Source organism: Strix aluco, chromosome 19, assembly GCF_031877795.1.
Source record: "Strix aluco isolate bStrAlu1 chromosome 19, bStrAlu1.hap1, whole genome shotgun sequence".
In the NCBI taxonomy this organism is placed as follows: Eukaryota; Metazoa; Chordata; class Aves; order Strigiformes; family Strigidae; genus Strix; species Strix aluco.
Genome location: NC_133949.1, coordinates 10,079,206 through 10,099,429, shown reverse-complemented (window position 1 = coordinate 10,099,429; position 20,224 = coordinate 10,079,206). Strand labels below are relative to the sequence as shown.

The window sequence follows — 20,224 nt, the reverse complement described above, 5'->3', positions numbered from 1 at the left end:
AAAATACTGACCTGTCTGCATTCAAAAGAGGCTTTCTAGCTCTGAGTGTGTTTTGCATCCTGACCAATTTTAATGTTTCACTCCACTTATCTTTATGATTCCTTATGTACAGTATAAAAATGTTTTTAATCACATAAAACAAGAACTCTCCGTAACAAGAATCGATTTGTTTGTTTTTTAACATATCTGATAGCAATGAACTAGATGGCACAGTGTTGTTCCATCTTTAGGTGGAGCCAGAATCTCCCCTACCAGCAATTTCAGTGGTGTTGGGCTTCCACCCTGTTATTGCAACTTCCACAGTCAATTTAAGCCAGCATTATATAACCCCCACAAAACTGAAAAACTCCTCCCCTCAAAACCAACCCCCATCCCACAAAAAAAAAAAAAATCAGTTCTCCCCACTTACTATTGCTTTCTGTTTGCCAGACAAGGGCAACTTCCTTCACCTGAAGTGCCAGCTCACACCATTTTAAATGGACTAAGAAACTATGACAGTATAGGAGTAGCAAGTGTCAGATAATTCATCATTATTTCAAGTTAGTCACTCTAAGGGGTTACTACGCTAACACAAGACAGTTCGTCTTTAAAAGTCTAAACTTTATCTGTTTTCAATGAATAAAATTCAAGTTCTGTATTCAGTTTAAAGTTCTCAAGAGAACACAAATATAATAGAACAGTTTTCAAGCACAAAGTGACACAATAAACTGTTACATGCAAGATTTATATACTTATTATGTACTGAAGAGTCACTTTGGAAAGATTTTATTTGGACAGCTTCATCTCCAACAATATACCCAGTACAAAACTCTGTGAAAGACTATCCCAGGTGAAAAAATTTAAAAAGAGAGCAAGTAGTGCTACAATAATTTACAATTCACCAGCTAAGGGTATGCAATAACACACTTAACTTGCCAAGTGCCAGCTCTTAAAGGCTAGAAAAAAAATTTTTTTTTTTTTTTTTTTAGTATAAATTCCCTCTTCTCCAAGCTGCAGCAGCAAAAAAATTAGCATAGGTTTATGGAAGAGAAGGGGAAACCCACAGGACAGCATATGCTATCCCTGATGGGCAAAACCAACACATCACAGTTCCCCCCCTCTCACCCCTTGCTGCGTGTCCTCCCCTCCCTTTCCCCAAACACCTTAAAGTATTTTGAAATATTTGTCCCCATCCCCAAACAAAAACAAAATAAAGCTGTGGGGAAAACAAAACAAAACGTTCTTCAGAAGTGAGTCAGCTCCTGCTGATCACCAACGAGAATATTAGTGATTTCAAAGCTTACTTGGTTTAAGGCCAAGCTCAGTGGCCAGCATTTTGGCAATCTATATGCAAGATGCACGGTGGCCAGGACACCTGGCACTTCTAGAGAAGGTGACAAGCCTGCTGTCCTGAGAATTAGGTCACTAAGCAGCAAACTGGTCTGGGAGTTGGGAATCCTTAAATAGTGAAATCCGAGGAAGTCAGGACATCAATGTTTCCATAGTCACAGAGGACAGAGGACCCAGTGGTCTGAGCGGGGATTTGCTGGGAACCAGCTGGGAGGAAACAAAGCAAAGTGACTGGGGAGGAATTCAAGTGTCCAAATGCAAACTCCAACACTGATGTGAGCCATCGTTCTAAATGGCTCCTTGGGGTATGCGACATTTTGAAAGCCTCATGTTTCTCCATTTTCAAAAGGAATATTGTAAGTTTTGAAGATTAGCCATCTTTATTTCTTTTGCTTTTTTTGGCTTTTAGTCTCTCAGGACACCTCCCTCATTTTATCTATACAAACCATGTATGTAGAAGTAATTTTGTTAAAGAATAAGTGACTAGGAAAATATATACTGGGTATTATAATAAATAACAAAATTAAAATGATATCTTGGGCTGTAAGTAAAACTTAAATTAAAAAAGCAGTCAAAATATTAACAAGCATTCCGTATGCTTGCAATATTTGGATTGGGTATTATAACAGTAACCTCCAGTTTTTCACAGCTGTTTTTAACGTTGGTAAACAAACTAATTATGCTTCAAAGGAATCTTGTGGAAAAGCCTCAATACACGTAAGCCTTCAAAATTAGGCTTTAATTGTTTTAAAGGTATGCTTGTGGCTTTGTTTACTACCTGAATCTCTCTCGCATTTTGAAATGAAATACATTTCAAGAAGCCACACAATAGTAAGCAACTGAAATCCATACAATTTTTACAACTGGGACTGAGCTTGCCATACACTGGTAGAGGCCTCAGAAAGGTCACCATACAATTTAAATAAATTTTTACAGTATGAGTAAGAGATAACCAACCTTAAATTATTGCTCTACAATACAAATTTGGATCCAAGTCACTGTTTTATAGTATATATGGGTAGGTGCATGAGGATTTTGTTTTCAAGGCTCTGTGAAGTGGCATCAAACACCTTTTTTTTAAAGGGGTTGAACTGAGTGCAGAGAAGTTTGTTTGTGAACCTTTTAAAACAGTAATTACCAGGAAACCTATAAAATGCTAACCACTACCCCTACCACAAAAGGTGGGTTACCTTTTCCATGCCAAGCTAACAACTATTAAAATAGTCAATCTGCCATCCTTTAATACATTGATTGTTTAATGACAGTTTCCAAGGAAGGGCTTCTAAAAAGAAACAATGCAAAAATGTTTAGAGACTTCACAAAAAGATTTTTTTGTTAGTATCTAGCCCATCAACATACCAACCAGTTTGTTGGGGTTTTTTGTTTGTTTTTGGTTTGGTTTTTTGTTTTTGTTTTTTTTTTTTTTTTTTAATATCGGAAGGCTAGCGAAAGACAGTTCTTTTAAATTGATTAATTCAATTTTTGCAATGATTACTTTGTTGCAGCAGCAAAAGTCAGCTTCTTTTAATAAAGTATACATTATCAAAAGAACGGAAGTAAAGGGTTTATTATTCTTATTTCAAACAATGGTAATGAGCTTTTCAATGGATACCTCCAGGGATAAACAGCTGTATAGCCTAACTACTCAAATTCCAAAACATTAAATTCAGATTAAAATCCTAAATTTAGGTTAATCAGCACCAGACCTTCTTCCATCTCTTGTTTGTTCTACAAAGGACAGCAAAGAATTGGAAAAATCTGATATATTGATCATCTTGGGCCGCTTTCCATGGGTCACTTTTCAAATTCTACCAAGTATCTGGGGTATAATTTTGTGACAGAGCTTCTGCCAACTCTCATGTATAAAAAGCTGAGCTCATCAATCCAGTTTGATGCCCAGGGAAGAAAGCTAGCTTTTTTCTACCACTAACTAGTTCCCCAACTATCTGGGCAATTCTCTAGAGGTTCAGCTACACACACTAAAGAACACAGTTCAAGTCTGGGGTTGGGATAAAGGAAGATGAACAAATTGAAGACAAACAGCAGGAGCCAGACTTTCAGTGCTCAAGGTCCTACAGAATTCTTCCTTCTTCCCCCCCATGGCAAGGAAAACTTATTGCTAAGTATCAACAGGTATTAGAAACAGACTTTAAAAAATCCAAACAAAACATAGACTTCTGCTCTATAGCCCACATCCATTTGATCAATAATTAAACACACAAAAATGCCTTACCCTCCTTGTGTTTTCCACAACTTTTTGATCTGGCTTTCCATAATTTGGTGGATTGGCATACGGATCATAGCCCAGTTTTGCTAGCATGGGTGCAATCACAGGCATATCCTGCAGAACATCAGCAGGTATCTTCCCAACCCACTTTGACAGTGCTTCCACATTGACTGGCTTGATTACTTGGTCAGTAGATCTTTCAACCCTGTGGAGGGAGAAAGAAAGGTTTTATTTTGCATTCCAACCAACACTTGCTTTTTCACTAGCATGAAGACCTTTAGCTCGTTTGGGGTTTTTTCCCCTTCCTCTTTCTTCTCAAAATTTCATGTTTCTACAGACCCGATGGGAAGTGAAGTTTTACTACACAAGGCTAAAATGAAAATAACTAGCAAAACATTCATGCATGCTTTCTGGTTTAGGCTTTCACACAGAATGTATTGAAGCAAGTTCTTTATGTAAAGACAGCAGTGAAAGCCAAAGAGCTGTTAAGTGAAAAGTATGCACACACCTACATATAAAGCTGTTTTCCCACAGGCCTATTCCCACATTTGCTGTTTCATTGTCTTAAATGCTCTTGGAAGTTGTACTCTAAGTTAAAATTCATGTGCCATTTATTCCCCTCCATACTGTGACTAAACTTTTTTTTTAATAATAGATACCTATGGAAATGACAGAAAGCTATAGACTGCAATAATATTTTTCATAACCATTCCTTTTACTGATTGTTTGGTCATTACACAGTTCTTAAGGGCAAGTGCATAATCGTAGCAGTGTGGTATGTACTGTGTTTACAAAATAGTTGGTTTGTTGCTCATTTAATCAACAGTCCTAAAGTAATTCTCATTCTTGCACCCAGCTTTGTTGTGTGTTTTTGTTGAGGTTTTTTTTCAAAGGGAAGAAATTTGGCATCACTTTGTTTTCCCACATTCCTTGTTTCTTTCTGGATTAGAAGGCATACAACTTCTTTACTGCGTTTATTTCTGAAACAGGCCAGCAGGGCTCAGATCAGGCTCAGTAATTTATAACTCAAGAGTTTTTACTCTGAGTAATTTAAAACTTTTTTTCTGAACTCAGAAAGAATGCACATGCATTTTGGATGTCAAGGTTTATCGTTCTTTTAAAACAGATGAAAATTAGGTCTGTATATACAAGTTGCCTAAAGGAGTATTTACATCTGCATTGCAAGTAATACTGTAAGGTATGTCACTCTATCAGTGGTTCCTGCTGGCTGACTATACCTGCCTCAAGTCTGATGCTAAGCACACAACTGCCACATCCACTTGCAGCTATCATCCTTCCCAGACCTTCGTTACATCATGAAGAATTTTGATCTCAAAAAGCTCTACCACCCTGAAAATGAAATCGTTATACTTGAAAGTAATGGTACAAAGTATAACACCAATACCTCATCTACACAAGGTAAAGAATGAGAACACTGAGATACAAGTTAATTCTCAAGCGGCTAATTCTTCAGTAATACAGCAGGCAGAATATGAGAAAACATCTTGAGGAAAATAAATAGAAGTTTCCAGAAGTACTCCCTTTCTGAGTCCAGAAGCCTGAAGTCAAATTGCTCTCAAGACTGACACCAGTCAACTTACAAGAGGAACATGTTTGATTACAATTACCTAATTCATGAGTTCGAGAAGAGGCTGAAGAATTGTTGCACAGCAGACAAACATTAAATCAACAGCAAGAGGCACCCCACTCAGATGCACGCTGTACTGTGCAATGAAAGCCTTAAATTACAAACTATACATGTCTGCCAGTCATTAACTCAATTTGATCTTAACACCAGGCTTTACCTTGTTACTCTTCTTTACTCATCATAGCTCAGATTCTTCCAGGACAGAGGAAGGAAGTTAGTCATACAACGCTGGAAGGTCAGTAATTTAAGTACTTTAAACACAATCAACAAAGAACAAACCAGAAAGAGAAAGAGTCACCCATGGGGAAATTGTCTTGGCAAGCGGGGCCTTCACAGATTGCTGCAAAAGGTGATTAACGGAAGCTGATGAGTAAGCACCTAACAAACAAAAAACTGTAAAACAACCCCCAGGTTTTTCATCCTTACTCTCTTCAACCATTTTCAGTAGCTCAAACTGAAGGCAGGAACTCAGAGTGGGATTTTGAGACTAGGGAGTTGCAACCAAATTTCAGCCTTCCTGAAGGCTATTGGCCTGAGATCCTAAGTCTGTACAGCAAACTAAAAAGTCTGGGCATTGCCTTTTTGATCCTTCTAATTAGAAGATAAGCATCTGACTTCACATCAAATTAACAAGAAAATAACTGTTAAAGAGTTGACTTTCAGAAGTTCAAAGTGGCAAGGCAGAGGACACAGCACTAGAACAGTCAGGAGGAATCCTCAGAACCACGCTGCCTGGGACCCTCAAGAAAAATTTATCACTAGGTGTTTCAGAAGTGTAAGATTTACAGTTCTCTCCCTCTCAGAGCCAGTCAAGCCCAAAATCCCTTCACCAAAACTGCAGATTAATTTGACCATTTAAAATAAGGGTGATACTGTGAGAACTAGGTAATAGGCTTAGCTAATTACTTACTGGAACCCCAAAACAACGGGTGCTATACACCAATTAGGACCTAAATTCGTACGCATACGGATATCTCATCCTGAAGTAAAAGCACATTTAAAATGTGTATGTTTTGCTCCACTGTCATTTTAGTCTTTGGTAACAATAAGCTCAGCATGAAACATTTCCTGGTGATTAATAGTTGGCAAGAGGTAAGCAGGGAACTACATTTAGCTGCTCCTAGGCACCAGTTCAAAAATATGCTATACCACATTTGGTCTTCTGTTTAAATCTTTTTCTGTCCTTTCAGTTAAGGGGGGAAGTAAAATACAGTTTGCGGGAAAGATTCTTCAGATCAAAGAACATCTGAGGAATATGGGGGAAGGCAGACTGGGGACAGGAGGAAAGAAACAACCAAAAAACCAGAGCAAAACATGAAAATGTACCAAGTCTTGGCAAATTTGGTTATGTATGCATATGGCAAATGCTGCCTGGTCAGTGCTTCCAGGCTCCACTACAAAACCACAGGAACAGTTTCAGCTTTGAAAGCAGCTGGTAGCATGGAACACAGGACTAACCCCAAATACTTCTACATCTGTACTAGAATCAAATGAAACGTATGTATTAAAAATAGCATATTCTGAAGCAATTCTGCCTAGACAGCTATTTTCATAATAAGCCTAATAAAAATTGCTATAAAAGGGTTGACATTTCTTTGCATCAGTGGTCACTGCAGCTGTTTCCAGTTAGGAGGCAAATGCCAGAGATATATTAACAATACTAGTTATAGCATGTAGTCCAGCCATAATACATTCCTTGAACAGCCACGTTGGCAATTACTTCAAACCACAGAAGGTTTCCCGCTACTACAAATGCTGTGGTGCACATCCTTAAAACCCTTGCAGTGTTCCTCCTTGCAGCTGGATAAAAACCAAAATAAGAGGCAAAAACACCAAGTAAAACAGAACAACAGTAAGGCCAGGGCTCCATGAACAACAGAAAAAGCAGGGATTACTAAGCAAATGCAGAAGAGAGTAAGGCAGCCAACAGTTTCTTCAAATCAAGCGGCCAGGAGAACAGACAAAGTCAGGATCTTAAACACAGACGGTCTAGTATCTAACATTGCTATTAACAGACTATTGCATAAGAGTTTCTGAGTCTGGAATAAAAAGAAAAATGGAATCAGCTCACTGCCTGAAGAATTCTGCAAGCCACTGGGCACAAGCACCTTTTCAAAGAGTAATTTTTCTGGGCAGTTACCCCCTGCTCTGGACAAGGACCCCCTAGACAGGCAGCTGTCCTCGTCCACGGCACGCTTGCACACGAGAGGGCAGTGAGGAGCTGGGGATGCCAAAAGCGGGAGGTTTTAACTGGTACAAGGAAATCAAATTGGGAAATCTCAAGCTCCCCCTGCACAATTTCAATTAGTATCATATAAATACACAAAATGGACATCTAAGAGAATTTCATATTCACTGTTTTTTCTGCAGCGCTTGAAAGACTGAGTCACCAAAATCATTATAAATTTATAAAGGTCTCTTGCCACTGAAAAACAAATCTCACCACCTATTTCAAGGGCATTTGATTAGATAAAAACCACCACAGATATAACACTAATAACCCATTCTTTTTCCACTATTGCCAGAGCCTTCTGAAATAATTAGTTTCATGTATCATCTCATGAGAGATAATAAAAGCATAAAGAATTCTGTGAACAGATTGAAGGTCACAAGAACACTTTCATACTCGTTTGTCTTAAATTTGAAACTCTGAATCAAAAATAAACATGAAGCCACATTTTACTTTCAACAATCCATTTTCCTAATTTTTAGAAACATGAACAAGTATTCTCAACTCCTCACATCCCATTCCACCAGATTTAGCAAGAAATATTACTTGAAACTGTATGAATTCAATAAGGCTACTGACTTTTAGAATATAGACGTCCATTAATTTTTAAAAATGCTAATCTGGAAGCTGTAAGGTAGTAGTATTTTATTGGAAATGGCATTATGCATTGTTATTTTTACAGGATGCTTAACAGAACTTGGCAACCACCTATTTAGATCAGTAAAAGTGAGTTTACTCCCCCCCCCCCCAGCTGCCACTGAGAAGCAGTAACATGATACAGGTAAGTAAAGACAAGTCCACATGCAGGTACAGCTTGCAGAGACATCAAACAGTACACTGCTTCAGGTTAACATTATCAGAAGGCTTCAATCTGCAAACGAATAATACTGGAAAAAAAAAAGGGTTGAGATGCCTTCTTGATGGCTCTGTGAACACAGTGGTAGCAGCTGCGTTTCTTCAGTGGGAATGGTGATGCAAAACCTCCAGATGGTAAACATATAACCATTATCTGAGTTTTAAGTTCTCTTTGTACCCACTGACTAACAATTCTATGATTTGCTTTAATTCATATTCCCCTTCACTATACTAGAAAATCCAGTCACTTCCCTAGGCATTAAATAAACAAAATCTCACAATTTCTTAAAACTGTAGTTTTAAAAAAATGGAATCACTCTATATTTAACAGTTTGACACGTCTCTACCCAGCCCACAGGGCTTGCTGTGCAAGGTCCCTGTGTTACTCAGAAGCCCTTGACCAGTGACAAATATTCAAAAAACAGAAGCCAAGAAATTTAACTGGGCATGCCTTGCTGCTGGAATAGGGCTTTTTAATCAATATTTTAGAAACTTAAACAAGACAATCTGCTGGATGTTATCTGCCATAGCAAAAATGGGAAGAGAGGTTCAAACATTCACACTTTTTCCCCTCAAGTAAAGACTAGCCAGCTTCTGTATTTCAGCTGCAAATAGTGGCAAAGAAACCAGAGTAGTTTAACTGGAGAATTAACTTATTCTTTTCACAATACCTATCTAGCCTTTCTAAGCAGAGCAGATTTTGGTTTCTGAACGTAGCTAAATCAGGTGCACAGATGGCACAACAGGATAGTGAGAGATTTGCTTACAACAAGGTTAATTTTATTCGAAATGCTTGTCCTTTTAGGAGCACATGCCAACAGAAAAGCATGCCAATTCTGCTTTCTATTTTGTTGGAACAGCTTCTCAAGTTTCCTGGAAGAGGATGTTCTTGGCAAATATAACTCCAAGGCCATTCTTGCATTGACAACAATACTTAAGTGCCTGAATCAAATGGGTGATCTTGCTAGGATGAATAACACCAGTCTAGATAAAACAGACCAGCTTTATTTTGGGGCACAAAGAAAAGCAAAGCTATACTGTAAGTAAGGCTGATACTAGACAACAAAATTCAAGCTTGATTGACCATTAAAAATTCATTCATATGCTCCATACACATATGTTAGCGGGACAGTTGCTTAGTGGGAGCAATCTGAGATTGAAAATCGTTAGTTAAAATTATTCTTATTTTCCAGATAATATGCATCGTAAATCAGCTTCCCGAGACATCATTAGCTACTTAGAAACTGAAACCAAGTTATGAGTAGTCTTTTATATGCAAAAATGTACCATTTTACCTCTTAGAACAATACAAGGTAAAGGAGGAAGGCTCATACTCACTTTGAAAGAGAAACACCCCCTGCTTTTCCAATCATTTCTTCATGGTGCAGCACTGCTTGGTTCCATGGGATGCGAAGAAACTTTAAGAGAGTTCTCATCCATCTTTCAGGATGCAATACAAGTTGTTCGTAATGTACCAGCATACACCTTTCAAAACCAACCTCCATACACTGGTTATACATAGTTTCTATAGCACGATTCCACTTGGTCAAGCAGTCTCTGTAGCTGTTCAGGTCAAATCCAGCTATTGTGACTTTTCTAGATATCATGGAATGCACAGATGCACGACCATCCCGTACCATTAGAAGAAATCTGGCATTGGGGAAAATTCTAGCAAGATAAGTTAAGGATTTTAAAGCAAAAGGATCTTTGTTACACAAATATGGAGCAGGCTCCCCATGTTTCACAATGATTTCCAATAAAAACGCTTGCATGGCTGAGTCCAGAACCTCATCTGTGACTCCAGCTTCATCCAGTCGGATCTTCTCTTTGCTTGATCTAGCCCACATCTGCTTAACTGCTAGAATTCGTGGGATTACCCTTGTCTCTTCTCCACATCGAATATCCGGATGGGCATCAAGCATGGCACGCATTAAGGTAGTGCCACTTCGAGGTACTCCTCCAATAAATATTAAAGGCATGTCCTTGTTGTAAGCAAAGGTTCTGTTCGCATTTACATTGGAAGCAGTTCTTACTGTGCTTCTCACACTTTCCATCCTCACAGGCTGGCTGCGTTCTTCTATTCGATGGTGACACTCCATAGCGTGTTGGCCCAAATAAAACACTGTCACTGAACTGATCACCAGACATGCTAATAGCAAGTTCTGTTTGAGTTTTCCAACCATTTTGATAAAGACTGTCACTTCAAAATAAAGAGGCCTTCTATTTCAAATTATCTTCTAATTCACATGCCATGGGAAGCCTAATCCAAAATAAATTAAGGTCTGGAGAGGCAGGGGAAAAAAAAAAAAAAAATTAGAACTTTGTGAAGAACTACTACGATAAATCAAGAGAAATACCTGACAGCGTTCAGTAGAACAATTATCTCCTGGTGTTGCATTAAGACCAGTAAATGCAAAGTCTAAACATGATCATCCCATAATAAAAAGCCTCTTTGTTTACCCACAGAAGCAACACAGAACAGAACAAGATTCATAACTACAATTACTACTTACATAGAAGTTTGCTGGTACATTTTAAAGAATTCAATTTGAACAACTCTGAAAGAATTCTGGATAGCTGCTGTTAAACTTTATGGTCAAGCAAAGACATCATTTATATGGGGGACTACACATTAAAAAAGTAATTACAAAACCACTCTTCTTTACTTGAGGTTTTACAGAAAAAAAAAAGATCAAAAAAAATGACCTCTCTGAGCCAGTCACCCAGATAAAACAAATGAACAAGACACCCCACACAAACCATGTTAGAAATCACGGAAGAATTTCAGTATTAGAATGACTCTGGCTTGCTGAATAGATGGTAGCAGTATCCTGCTCATTGTCACATTTTCACATAACTACATTATTTCCTGCTTGGCTTGAAATGCTTTCTTTGCTTCACAGGATACAAAATCATAGTAAAAGATGTTTCACAGTTACATATCAACACTGACGGTGTCCAATTTTTGATCAAGGCCTTTAAGCAATGAAGAAAAATAGTTTGCAAGTAAGGGAAACTTCAATTTTTACTTCAAGGGAAGCTTTGATTAAAGAAGTGTATAGTCATTAAAAAGTACAAACACAATCCAGGATTAAAGTTGACTAAGATCAAAACTAAGATCAGTCTTGATTTAAATAAGAGCAACAACAACAAAAGAATCAAGCCATGCTGACTTAAAAATTGTCATCCATCCCAGTATCCAGATAATAGAAAGCACAATACACAAAAGAAAACTAATTATTTTACCCTAACTTTTCTTTATTTCTTTACCTAAAATTTGGCCCTTAGAGATATTTCTCTCAAAAAACCCCAAACCCAACATAACCATAATCATTAATTATTCCATTGATTAAAAAAAAACCACAAAAAACCACTAACCCTCCCCCCCACATTTTACGCAGTGTTTTGAACTCCAGCGAAATGTTAGCTGAAATACTGAAAAACTGAATAAATTAGGAAGAAAGAAAAATAGACCCTGTTCTCAATCAGCACCCCAGGGAAAAAAACCAAGAGTTAAAGCACTGCAAAATTTAAGTCATGTATAAAGTACTGTCAGAATAAAGTATATACTGCATTCTACCTTCAAATAAGGTTTGGATTCCTTTTAAGTAGTGCTAGTAAGCTTGCTCTTTCTTATAGTCTCTTCTACTTCATCTAGATAACTATTTGTGCTGGTCTGACAGCAAGAGTCTTCTCCCTCCAAGATAAAAGGTAACACTTCAGAGTTAAGAAATTGAAAATATGATTACTACACCAAAAGGTTTATGGCAAGAACCCATGTAGCAAATCTAAAGTAACAATAACAGTAAGACAACTATGCTTTATAAAGCATTATGGGAGCCCATATTAATGAAGTTTATGGTTATATTTATAGCATAGAATAGAAAAATATACCATAAAAAAGTTTCACTTATGTCATAGTATAATCTTCTTCCTGGTTGTACCATATCACATTTAAATTAATCATTTAATTTTGAACCCTTACAACTATTACAAAAAAGAAAAAGAGGCAAATCAGACCACTCATCGATTTTGTGAGGTATCAATAACATGGCTTTCATTCTGCTTTCTAATCTACAATTTAAGCAGTCGTGATTACTATGCGACAGAACAATTTTTCTATATGACTAATATTTGAATAAAGTGAATTTTACCACATCAAAAGCCAATGCTTTTCTCCTGTAAGTTTTTTTCAAATAAGTATGATACTATTTTCTACAATAACTCAGTATTTAAAAACAAATTAGAAACGTATTAGAATTAAGGGTTCGCACAGCTAACACGCCTATTACCAATTATTTTCTATAACCCTTTTTTTTAATTCTAAAAGTTATTTCTCCAAGCTGTAATAAAAGGAGATTAAGTCTGAAACCAAGATACACAAAATAAAACCAAGGTTTTTCATTATTTTTTTTTCATTTAGGATTCTGCAAATTACATTATTTCAAAGCTATTTTCATTTTTACAGATGAGAAGAAAAACAAAGACTGTATTGATGATTTCTGGACATACATATGAGTCTGAACAAAACCTTCAGATAAAAACAAAAGGTTTAAAAATCTGTCTGTTGAATTCCAATGTAGACACTTACAAGGGGGACTAATAATATGCCATGTCTTACAGTGAATACCAGTGGGCTGTACCCAACACTGGCTTAGATAAATCTTCTGCTCTGCGGCCTGGATGACTTGATCTTTTCACACCAACCTGCACACTGTATCTTTACTTTTACATTAACTGTTACAAATGGAATAGACAGTTGTTCTACCTGTATTCTGTAGTTAGTTCAACAGCTTTGGATTTTCATATGAGGTAGGCTAAAAACTGACTCTGTCTCTCAAAATTCAAATGAAATTAGTACTCTAATTGAAATTTTAAATAAGAGCTTGCTTTTCAGGGCTGAAATAACTCCCTGAACAGTATGAATCACAGATGCTTCTAATTGTGAGGAGCTCCAAGTACTGAGGTACCACCAACATTTTAAATGACCGGCTTCTTCAAAGCTGTTCCATCTTTGTCAGCAAAGCACAACACACCCCTGAATGAAGAACATGCTTATGCCTACTCTCTACCCTCTCTCCAAAACATTATCCACTTAACCTTTTCCTTCACACAAATGCAGTCATTGACTCAGAAGTTTTCAAGTCACCATCTGAGCGAGACTCTCCGGAACCTGTCCCTCACCAGACACTGTCCTTCCCAAACTGGTTGGCCATAGGAGTCAGGCTGCCCTGCTGATTCTGCTGCAACTCTCAGCAGCCAAGCGCCCTGCACTTCACAGTCCCTGTTTTATGAAGCTGTGCAACCAGACAGCAGCAGACAGGCAGAGGGCAGAATTCCCACTTAGCTCCCTGGCACTGCAGGGGCAGAAAACGGAGGAAGGGAATTCCTCATGCAGGCATCTGTCATGGCAGTATTTTTCTCTTGCCGTGCATCCAGTAGAGCCAGTTGCTGAGCTGTGAGCAGGTCTTGCCCCTTCACACTAACAAAGCTTATTCCAATCAACAGTTGTCACAATACTACACTCAAAGTTCAGCTTTTAGTCTTTGTTACCAAAATTAAACTGGAATCATAACTTAAGGATTAATTCACTTTTTTTTTTTTTACATAAAATGGCCAAAGAGCTCTCTCACACTCTCTTGCCAGATCACCACTATCATAACCAATCCACTCTCTGTAACAAGTTTCATTCTACTTACATATCCCTCCTTGCTGAAGAGCTGGCTTTAACTGCACTTTAAATAACTGGCCATTAAAAGAAACAAAGTTGCAGAAATTTAAGTGGAGGTGGTCTGAACAGTGCTCAAAAAGAAAGAAAAAAAAAAAAATCACACAGTCTATACTTCCATAGCACCAAAGAAAGTCTCTCTCCTGAACAGATTCAGCATGCAGACCTAACTTTTAATTAGGAAAGAGGACACTGTTCAGCTTAAAACTAGCAAGTAGTACATAGAATCTCTTTAAATGCTTTAGATACAGTAAAGATTTAGTTAAAAATCAGCACTCGTTCAAGAGAAGAGTTAACGCAACAGAAACAGTATTTTGCCACAGAGCACATAAGACCTGCAAATATTTACACTTCATACAATCCCTAACATTATTCAGTTTGAGCAAATTCCACAAAACTCATTTCCGGAAAAAAAAAAAAAAGCCCTCCCCAAAAATCTTAATCTTCCAAACTAAAAACTACTCTTTGAAGACACTAACATCCCCCAAATGCAGAAGTTAGGTAGCTGATCACTAGAGAAAAACATCTCAAGACCAAGTGCATTAACTGTTTTGCACTGATTGTTTATATTAGAATATAATTAAAAGAGAATACAATTTAAGAAAATCAAACCAAAACAAACCCAGATACCAGCAGTATGGGAGGAAAGCCCGTTGACTGAAGGCTGAAATCCTCAATTCACAGGTTGGGTAAAGCAGAATGACGCCGCCCTCTCTGCGCAGTTTCAGCTGTGAATGCAAATAAGGGTTGCAGTCTGTGAGTAGGTTTCCTAAACTGCTGCAAGTATTGACCACTCACCTACAAAACCAAAAACTCATCCATGTGACTAAAAATCCCACACCAAGGAATGACAGATGCTTTTATTTGATACAGTAATTTTGCTAATTGAAAGATGCCAAAGGCTGCAAGACCGTAAAGAGCTAGTATTAAGCTCTCCTACAACCTTCTGTGCTACCGTTTTTTTTTTTTTTTTTTTTTTACCTGGAGCACACAACTGCCATAAAGTGCAGCCAGACCTGGACTTTGTACGTCAGGAAACCAGCCAAGGAGCAGTTAGAGACAGCACTTCTCAGTAAACTAATCTATTCTACAAGCCAGCAACCCCCCTTCTGTGCCTAAAGTTACATATAAAGCTCTCTGGGACAAGTATGACATATGTAAGTCACTGCCCTTCTAGCAGCTTGCAAATAAACCCCACCTTCTCCCTCCTCTACATGAATAAGTGCTCTGGATCACATCTGTCAACCTGAAGGATCATTACAAGTCATTAATGTTCTGCTGTTAACAGTAACTGAATTGACAGCATTTAAAAAATCACAACAAGGTAATCAGCAATCCCTTGTCATCTTTTAATTAGAGCTTTGAAAAACTGTGGCATTTTTACCCACTATGACCCGAGAAGTGCAGAGTGCCACTCCACCTAAAAGCACAGACAACTCCTAACAAAAATGTTTCAAAACAAAACACTAAATAAAAAACCCCACCTAAAACAAACACAACCCCCTCACACACACAACACAGTCATAAGTTGAGGAAGTTGAAGATGACTAGAACGGTAGAGAAGGCGTTTAGCAGCAACAGTTTCAAATGACAGACTAAAACTAATTCCTAGAAAGATTTAAGTGTAACTCAAAAAAAAAAAGACAGAGTCAGGATCTACAAGTTTCAGTACGAGAATGTGCAGCTAAGCAAAAGTATATGTAACTGAATTTTATTCCCAGAAAAGTCAGGCCTGCGAGTCAGCCACAAGATGATGTTAGCAAAGCAAAAATGACTGCTTTGTTTCTTCCTTCTGCACACACTAATTCTCTCCCTCCTCCCCTCCCACTACATGCAGCGGGTCAAGGCCTTTTTCCTCAAGTTCATCCAAAAAATGTTGAAGATTTTTAGCTTAGTCAAGAAGCAAGTCATTCATTTGTATTTTATGTTAGAACAGTTTGGGTTTTGTTGTTGTTTAAAGCACTCCCTGCCAGGGGAAAAAAGATGATCCATTACCACCCAATAATAAGAAATCCTCATAAGCTCCAGAGCTCAGACTTTCACTTTGGAGCCTGGAACGAGTGATGACCACCTCCCTTCTCATGTTCAACCAGGCAGCTTTTACCAAGGCTAAGCTGACAGGAGAGCAACACTGGCATTATTCATCTCAAAAAACCCCAACCCACATATATATAAAGCATTTTTCAGTGATTAGCTTGTCCTCTGCTTCCATCTCCTGAACTGGTGGCTCAGATTCTGATTACCAAATCTCTTTCTAGGAAGAGCAAGTATAGTAGCACTACTTAAGATTTTTGTGAGTACATCTTGTTCCTGCATCCGTCCAAGTGTTCATCACAGTGTTCGACCTCAGCGCTTCTGGAGAACTTTGCTGGGAGGAAAGATCACACTCAGGACAGAGGTGAGGGGAAGAATGCTAGAGTTCATACTGCTGGAAAGTTGTCTTTCCCCTCACATTTTTAGTTTACCCTCATGACCTCCTACCATATTCCTATGATTTTCTTCTCCTACTTAGGAGGTCTACTCAATCCTTTAGTCTGTGGGGCCATGACACACACACACCCCCCTTAGGCTTTCTGCAGTAGACTCCAAAATACAGATGCCAGAAATAAAAGATTCTCACAGTTCAGAGATGTGTTCAGGTGCACAACTGCAGTCTGACTACTACACACGAAGCTTGTGGTATAAATCTGAAGAGGAAATTCATTTTACAGTGGCAAAGTAGCTAAATTGAAGGGAAAAAAAGCCTACACTATTGTTATCCATTGCCACTCTCTGCTCTTGACTGCAGAAGGAGAAAGGAAAATGTTGCTAGGACTTAAAGAAGCAAGTGTCAACCACGTCAGTATCTTCCTTGTCTCTTCTTGCACCTTCACTTTTCTTCTGTAAAAATAAATACCAGAAAGGCAGCAGATACTGAAAATTCTCAAGAATCATCTTCAAAACAATATACATACAGAAAACTGGTGACAATATATTTCTTAGAGGAAGTTCTATATTAAGTTCATCAAACAGTCCAAGTAAGAAGACCTTGCATACAATGTTAGTCTTTAACTTTCATTTAGGAATGCTGAAAGAAAGGAATTCCATAAACCCTTTCCTTCAGTGAACTGGTTTGTTTCTGGTTGTTCGTCTCTGTTCACCACAAAGAAGATTGCATAGGAAAGCTGACAGATACACGATAATGGTATAGCACAACACCAAGGAACAAGACTGAAATATTCAGAGTATACCACTTCAAGAAGCTACCCAAACCACCGTAAGATCATTTAAAAGAATGTTTCAAAAATCATTTAAGTATTCAGGAAGCATTTTTATGCCTTCAAAGCAACGTCTGCACAATCACCTTAATGATTTCCCCAAAGACAAGGTATCATGTATTACTACCAGTCACATAACAGAATGTGAGAGGAATGGCAAAGTACAGCACAAGCAATCAAACTCCAAGAAAAATACTCAGCAAAACTAGAAATAAAAAAATCAAGAAGCCTTCAGTACCAAGTCCATCTTTAGCTTTAAGTCTTCGTGGCTCTCAAGCCATGCAGCTGTTTTCTCTAGCTTTCTCCCCCCATTAGTTATACAGCAAAAAAAGATAAGAATAAAATGAGAAATTTTTATTCATCTCTACAAAGAAATAAGCAGTAAGTCACCTGGCAGAAAGCATGTGGGATGAAAGACAGCCAACTAGACCTAGCGAAGCCAGTCTTCACGCAGAGTGGTTTGACAAGAAGAATGATAGGACAAAGTTGGACAAAATTAGTATAAGGAAATGCAGATGTGTGAACAACATTCCCTTATAGTTCCTACAGTGTGAACTATGAGGGAATGTTGTTCACACATCTGCATTCCTTTGAACCTAGACTTTTTTTTTTTTAGTTTTTTTTGGGTTGTGGGGTTTTTTTTTGGTTTTTTTTTTAATCTAAAGCTCTGAAAAATTGTAAATGCCCAATTAACTTTCACAGCCATAGACCACTTCTGAATCCAAAGTTTCCATATTGGGGAAGACTTCATACAATTATGTAATAATTCCACAATTTCTAGTACAATCACATTACAAGGATTAAAAAAAGATGTGCTCGTATTTATGCACTTCCCTCATATAATCAATAGGTAAAAGATGAAGCAAGCTGTACCCTTTCCTTTTACCAGTTAACCCCTCCCAAAACCCCACTTTCTTCATAATCCTCTACTAAACAGATATATACACACACAAACATATATGTATGTGTGTGTATAAAGAGAAATTCAGAAGCATTTGTCCCTCCTCTAGATCTAACACTTACAAGCTTTCTTAACAAGCAAGAGAAAAAGACATACCAGATCCAAACCAGCTAATAAGGTTACCAAAGCACTCAGAATTCAGTATATTTAGGTTTTTCAACATTTAAGACCTCTAAGATAAGTTTAAAGTACATTTAATTAAAATGTTCTACTTCGAATGAAAGCAAAGGACTGTATATATTCTGCTCTACCTACCTATATAATACATAGAGCAAGTTATTTGGATTTGCATATTGAATGATCAAAAAACAGTTACCAACATGCTCCCAGTTATGCAAGACTACACAGCATTTGTTAACTACTACAGTTACTGCTGGAGAACAGTACAGCAAAAGGAATTTTACTGGCAACGCGCATAGGTTTAAGCTCAACATTTCTACTTAAAAAAAGAGAAGGAAAAAGTCAGTGGCACACTAACAGCAAACGAGCTACTGTTCTGTGCACTTTTATGTGTACTGTGCCTCCCAAGAGGGATTTCTGCACTCCATTATACCATAAGGTACTTTAAAAACTGCTTAATAACACTAAAAAGATATAGACCTACAAAAATTTGCACAACACGTTCACAATAACACATGCAAATAACTTCTTGCAGCAATACCACCAGCAAAACTACTTCCAGCTACGAGACGTGTTAGGTCCACTGCTATACAACTATCGCTAGAATGCTTACACATACTACGAAAAACGTTGTGTTTGCAGATGTAAACGCAGCGCTGTAAATCTGTTTCTGGGTGCCTCCCCTGTCGCGGCGCAGCACCCGCGGCCAGCCTCCCCCGACACATCTCGGCTGCTGAACAAAGACATCAGAAGCGCTGGGAGCTCTTTAAGCAAGTCAGCCCGCCCGTACGGAAACTTTCCGATTTACCCGGCTCGGATCCGCCGCACACCCCGCCACGGCACCGGCGGGAAGCAGCGAGTGGGCCCCGCCGCGCATCCTCGGGCGCTCCCGGCTGCAGCGACGGGACCGGCGGCGCTGCCCGCACAGCCGAGTGCCCCGACCGGCACGGCACGGCACGGCCCGGCCCGGCCCGGCCCCCCCGGCCGGCAGCGGCGCCTGAGGGGCGCGGGGGCCGCCTGAGGGGCGCGTGAGCTGCTCCCAACCGCCGCCGCCTCAGGCCGCGGCCGCCCCCCAGCCCGGCCGACAAAGGCGACGGCTCTGGCAGCACCGGAGCCGCCCCGGCGCCGGGCGGGGCAGGGCGGAGCGCAGCGGCTGCCGCCGGGGCTGCGCGAACGGTGAGGCGGGAGCGGGGGGGAACGGCCGCGCCCGGGGCCCGCTCCGCCCCGCCGCAGCCTCCCGCCTCAGGTGCGCGGCGGGCAGCGGCTCCTCACCTGCGCTGCCGCCGCCCCCGCGCCGCGGCGGCCGCTGCCAGGGCCGGGCGAGAGCCGCGCAGCAGCAGCACCGCTGCCCCTCCTCCGCCGCGGCTGCCCTCAGGCACCATCGCAGTGCGTCGGGACCGGGACCGGGACCGGGACCGGGACCGGGACCGGCTGCGCCGCCGCCGCCACCGCCGCCTCCCCTCAGCCGCGCGGCTGCGGCTGCCATGGAAATCACAACCACGCCCTGATTGGTCGCGGGCCTCGATGTGTCGCGGGACGCGGTTGGGCCGGCGCTGAAGATTGACAACCGAGGGGGCGGGTCCGGGGGGCGTTAACCCCTGCTGGCGCGGCGGGAAACATCTGGAGCGCACAGCTGGGGCGGGCGCCACGTGAGCATCTGGAGGAGCCCATGTGCACCAACGGCTGGACAGCTGTGCCAGACAGATGTTGGTAGCTGGGAACAGCTGGATTTTGTCACAGCTCACTCCACCAAACCACACCAGCATGGCGAAAAAAGAAAGGTAAAGGCTGGAACTGAGCGTTTCAACAAGAAAACTCTTGACCGAATGTCACCCACTGGCTTCGGTTTCCGAGGTCGGTCTTGCAGTT

The 20,224-nt window shown here is 39.9% G+C and overlaps 1 protein-coding gene across 12 annotated transcripts in view; it reads right to left on the bottom strand.

Moving 5' to 3' along the window:
- The window catches only part of TPST1 (tyrosylprotein sulfotransferase 1), a 31,268-nt gene extending 11,503 nt beyond the window's left edge, over positions 1–19,765 (bottom strand). For 5 of the 12 annotated variants that reach the window (XM_074845246.1, XM_074845254.1, XM_074845255.1 and 2 more), the window contains exons 1-5: positions 19,628–19,765; positions 14,648–14,745; positions 11,870–11,986; positions 9,628–10,571; positions 3,563–3,761 (exon numbers count right to left, since the gene is read on the bottom strand). In XM_074845246.1, the coding sequence (XP_074701347.1) occupies positions 3,563–3,761; positions 9,628–10,472 (1,044 nt within the window). In that variant the 5' untranslated portion in view covers positions 10,473–10,571; positions 11,870–11,986; positions 14,648–14,745; positions 19,628–19,765. Of the gene's footprint in view, positions 1–3,562; positions 3,762–9,627; positions 11,792–11,869; positions 12,066–14,639; positions 14,746–19,163; positions 19,417–19,627 lie in introns of those variants that run through there. The other 7 variants (XM_074845249.1, XM_074845248.1, XM_074845247.1 and 4 more) reach the window with 7 other exon arrangements.
- Between the last annotated feature and the right edge of the window lie 459 nt (positions 19,766–20,224).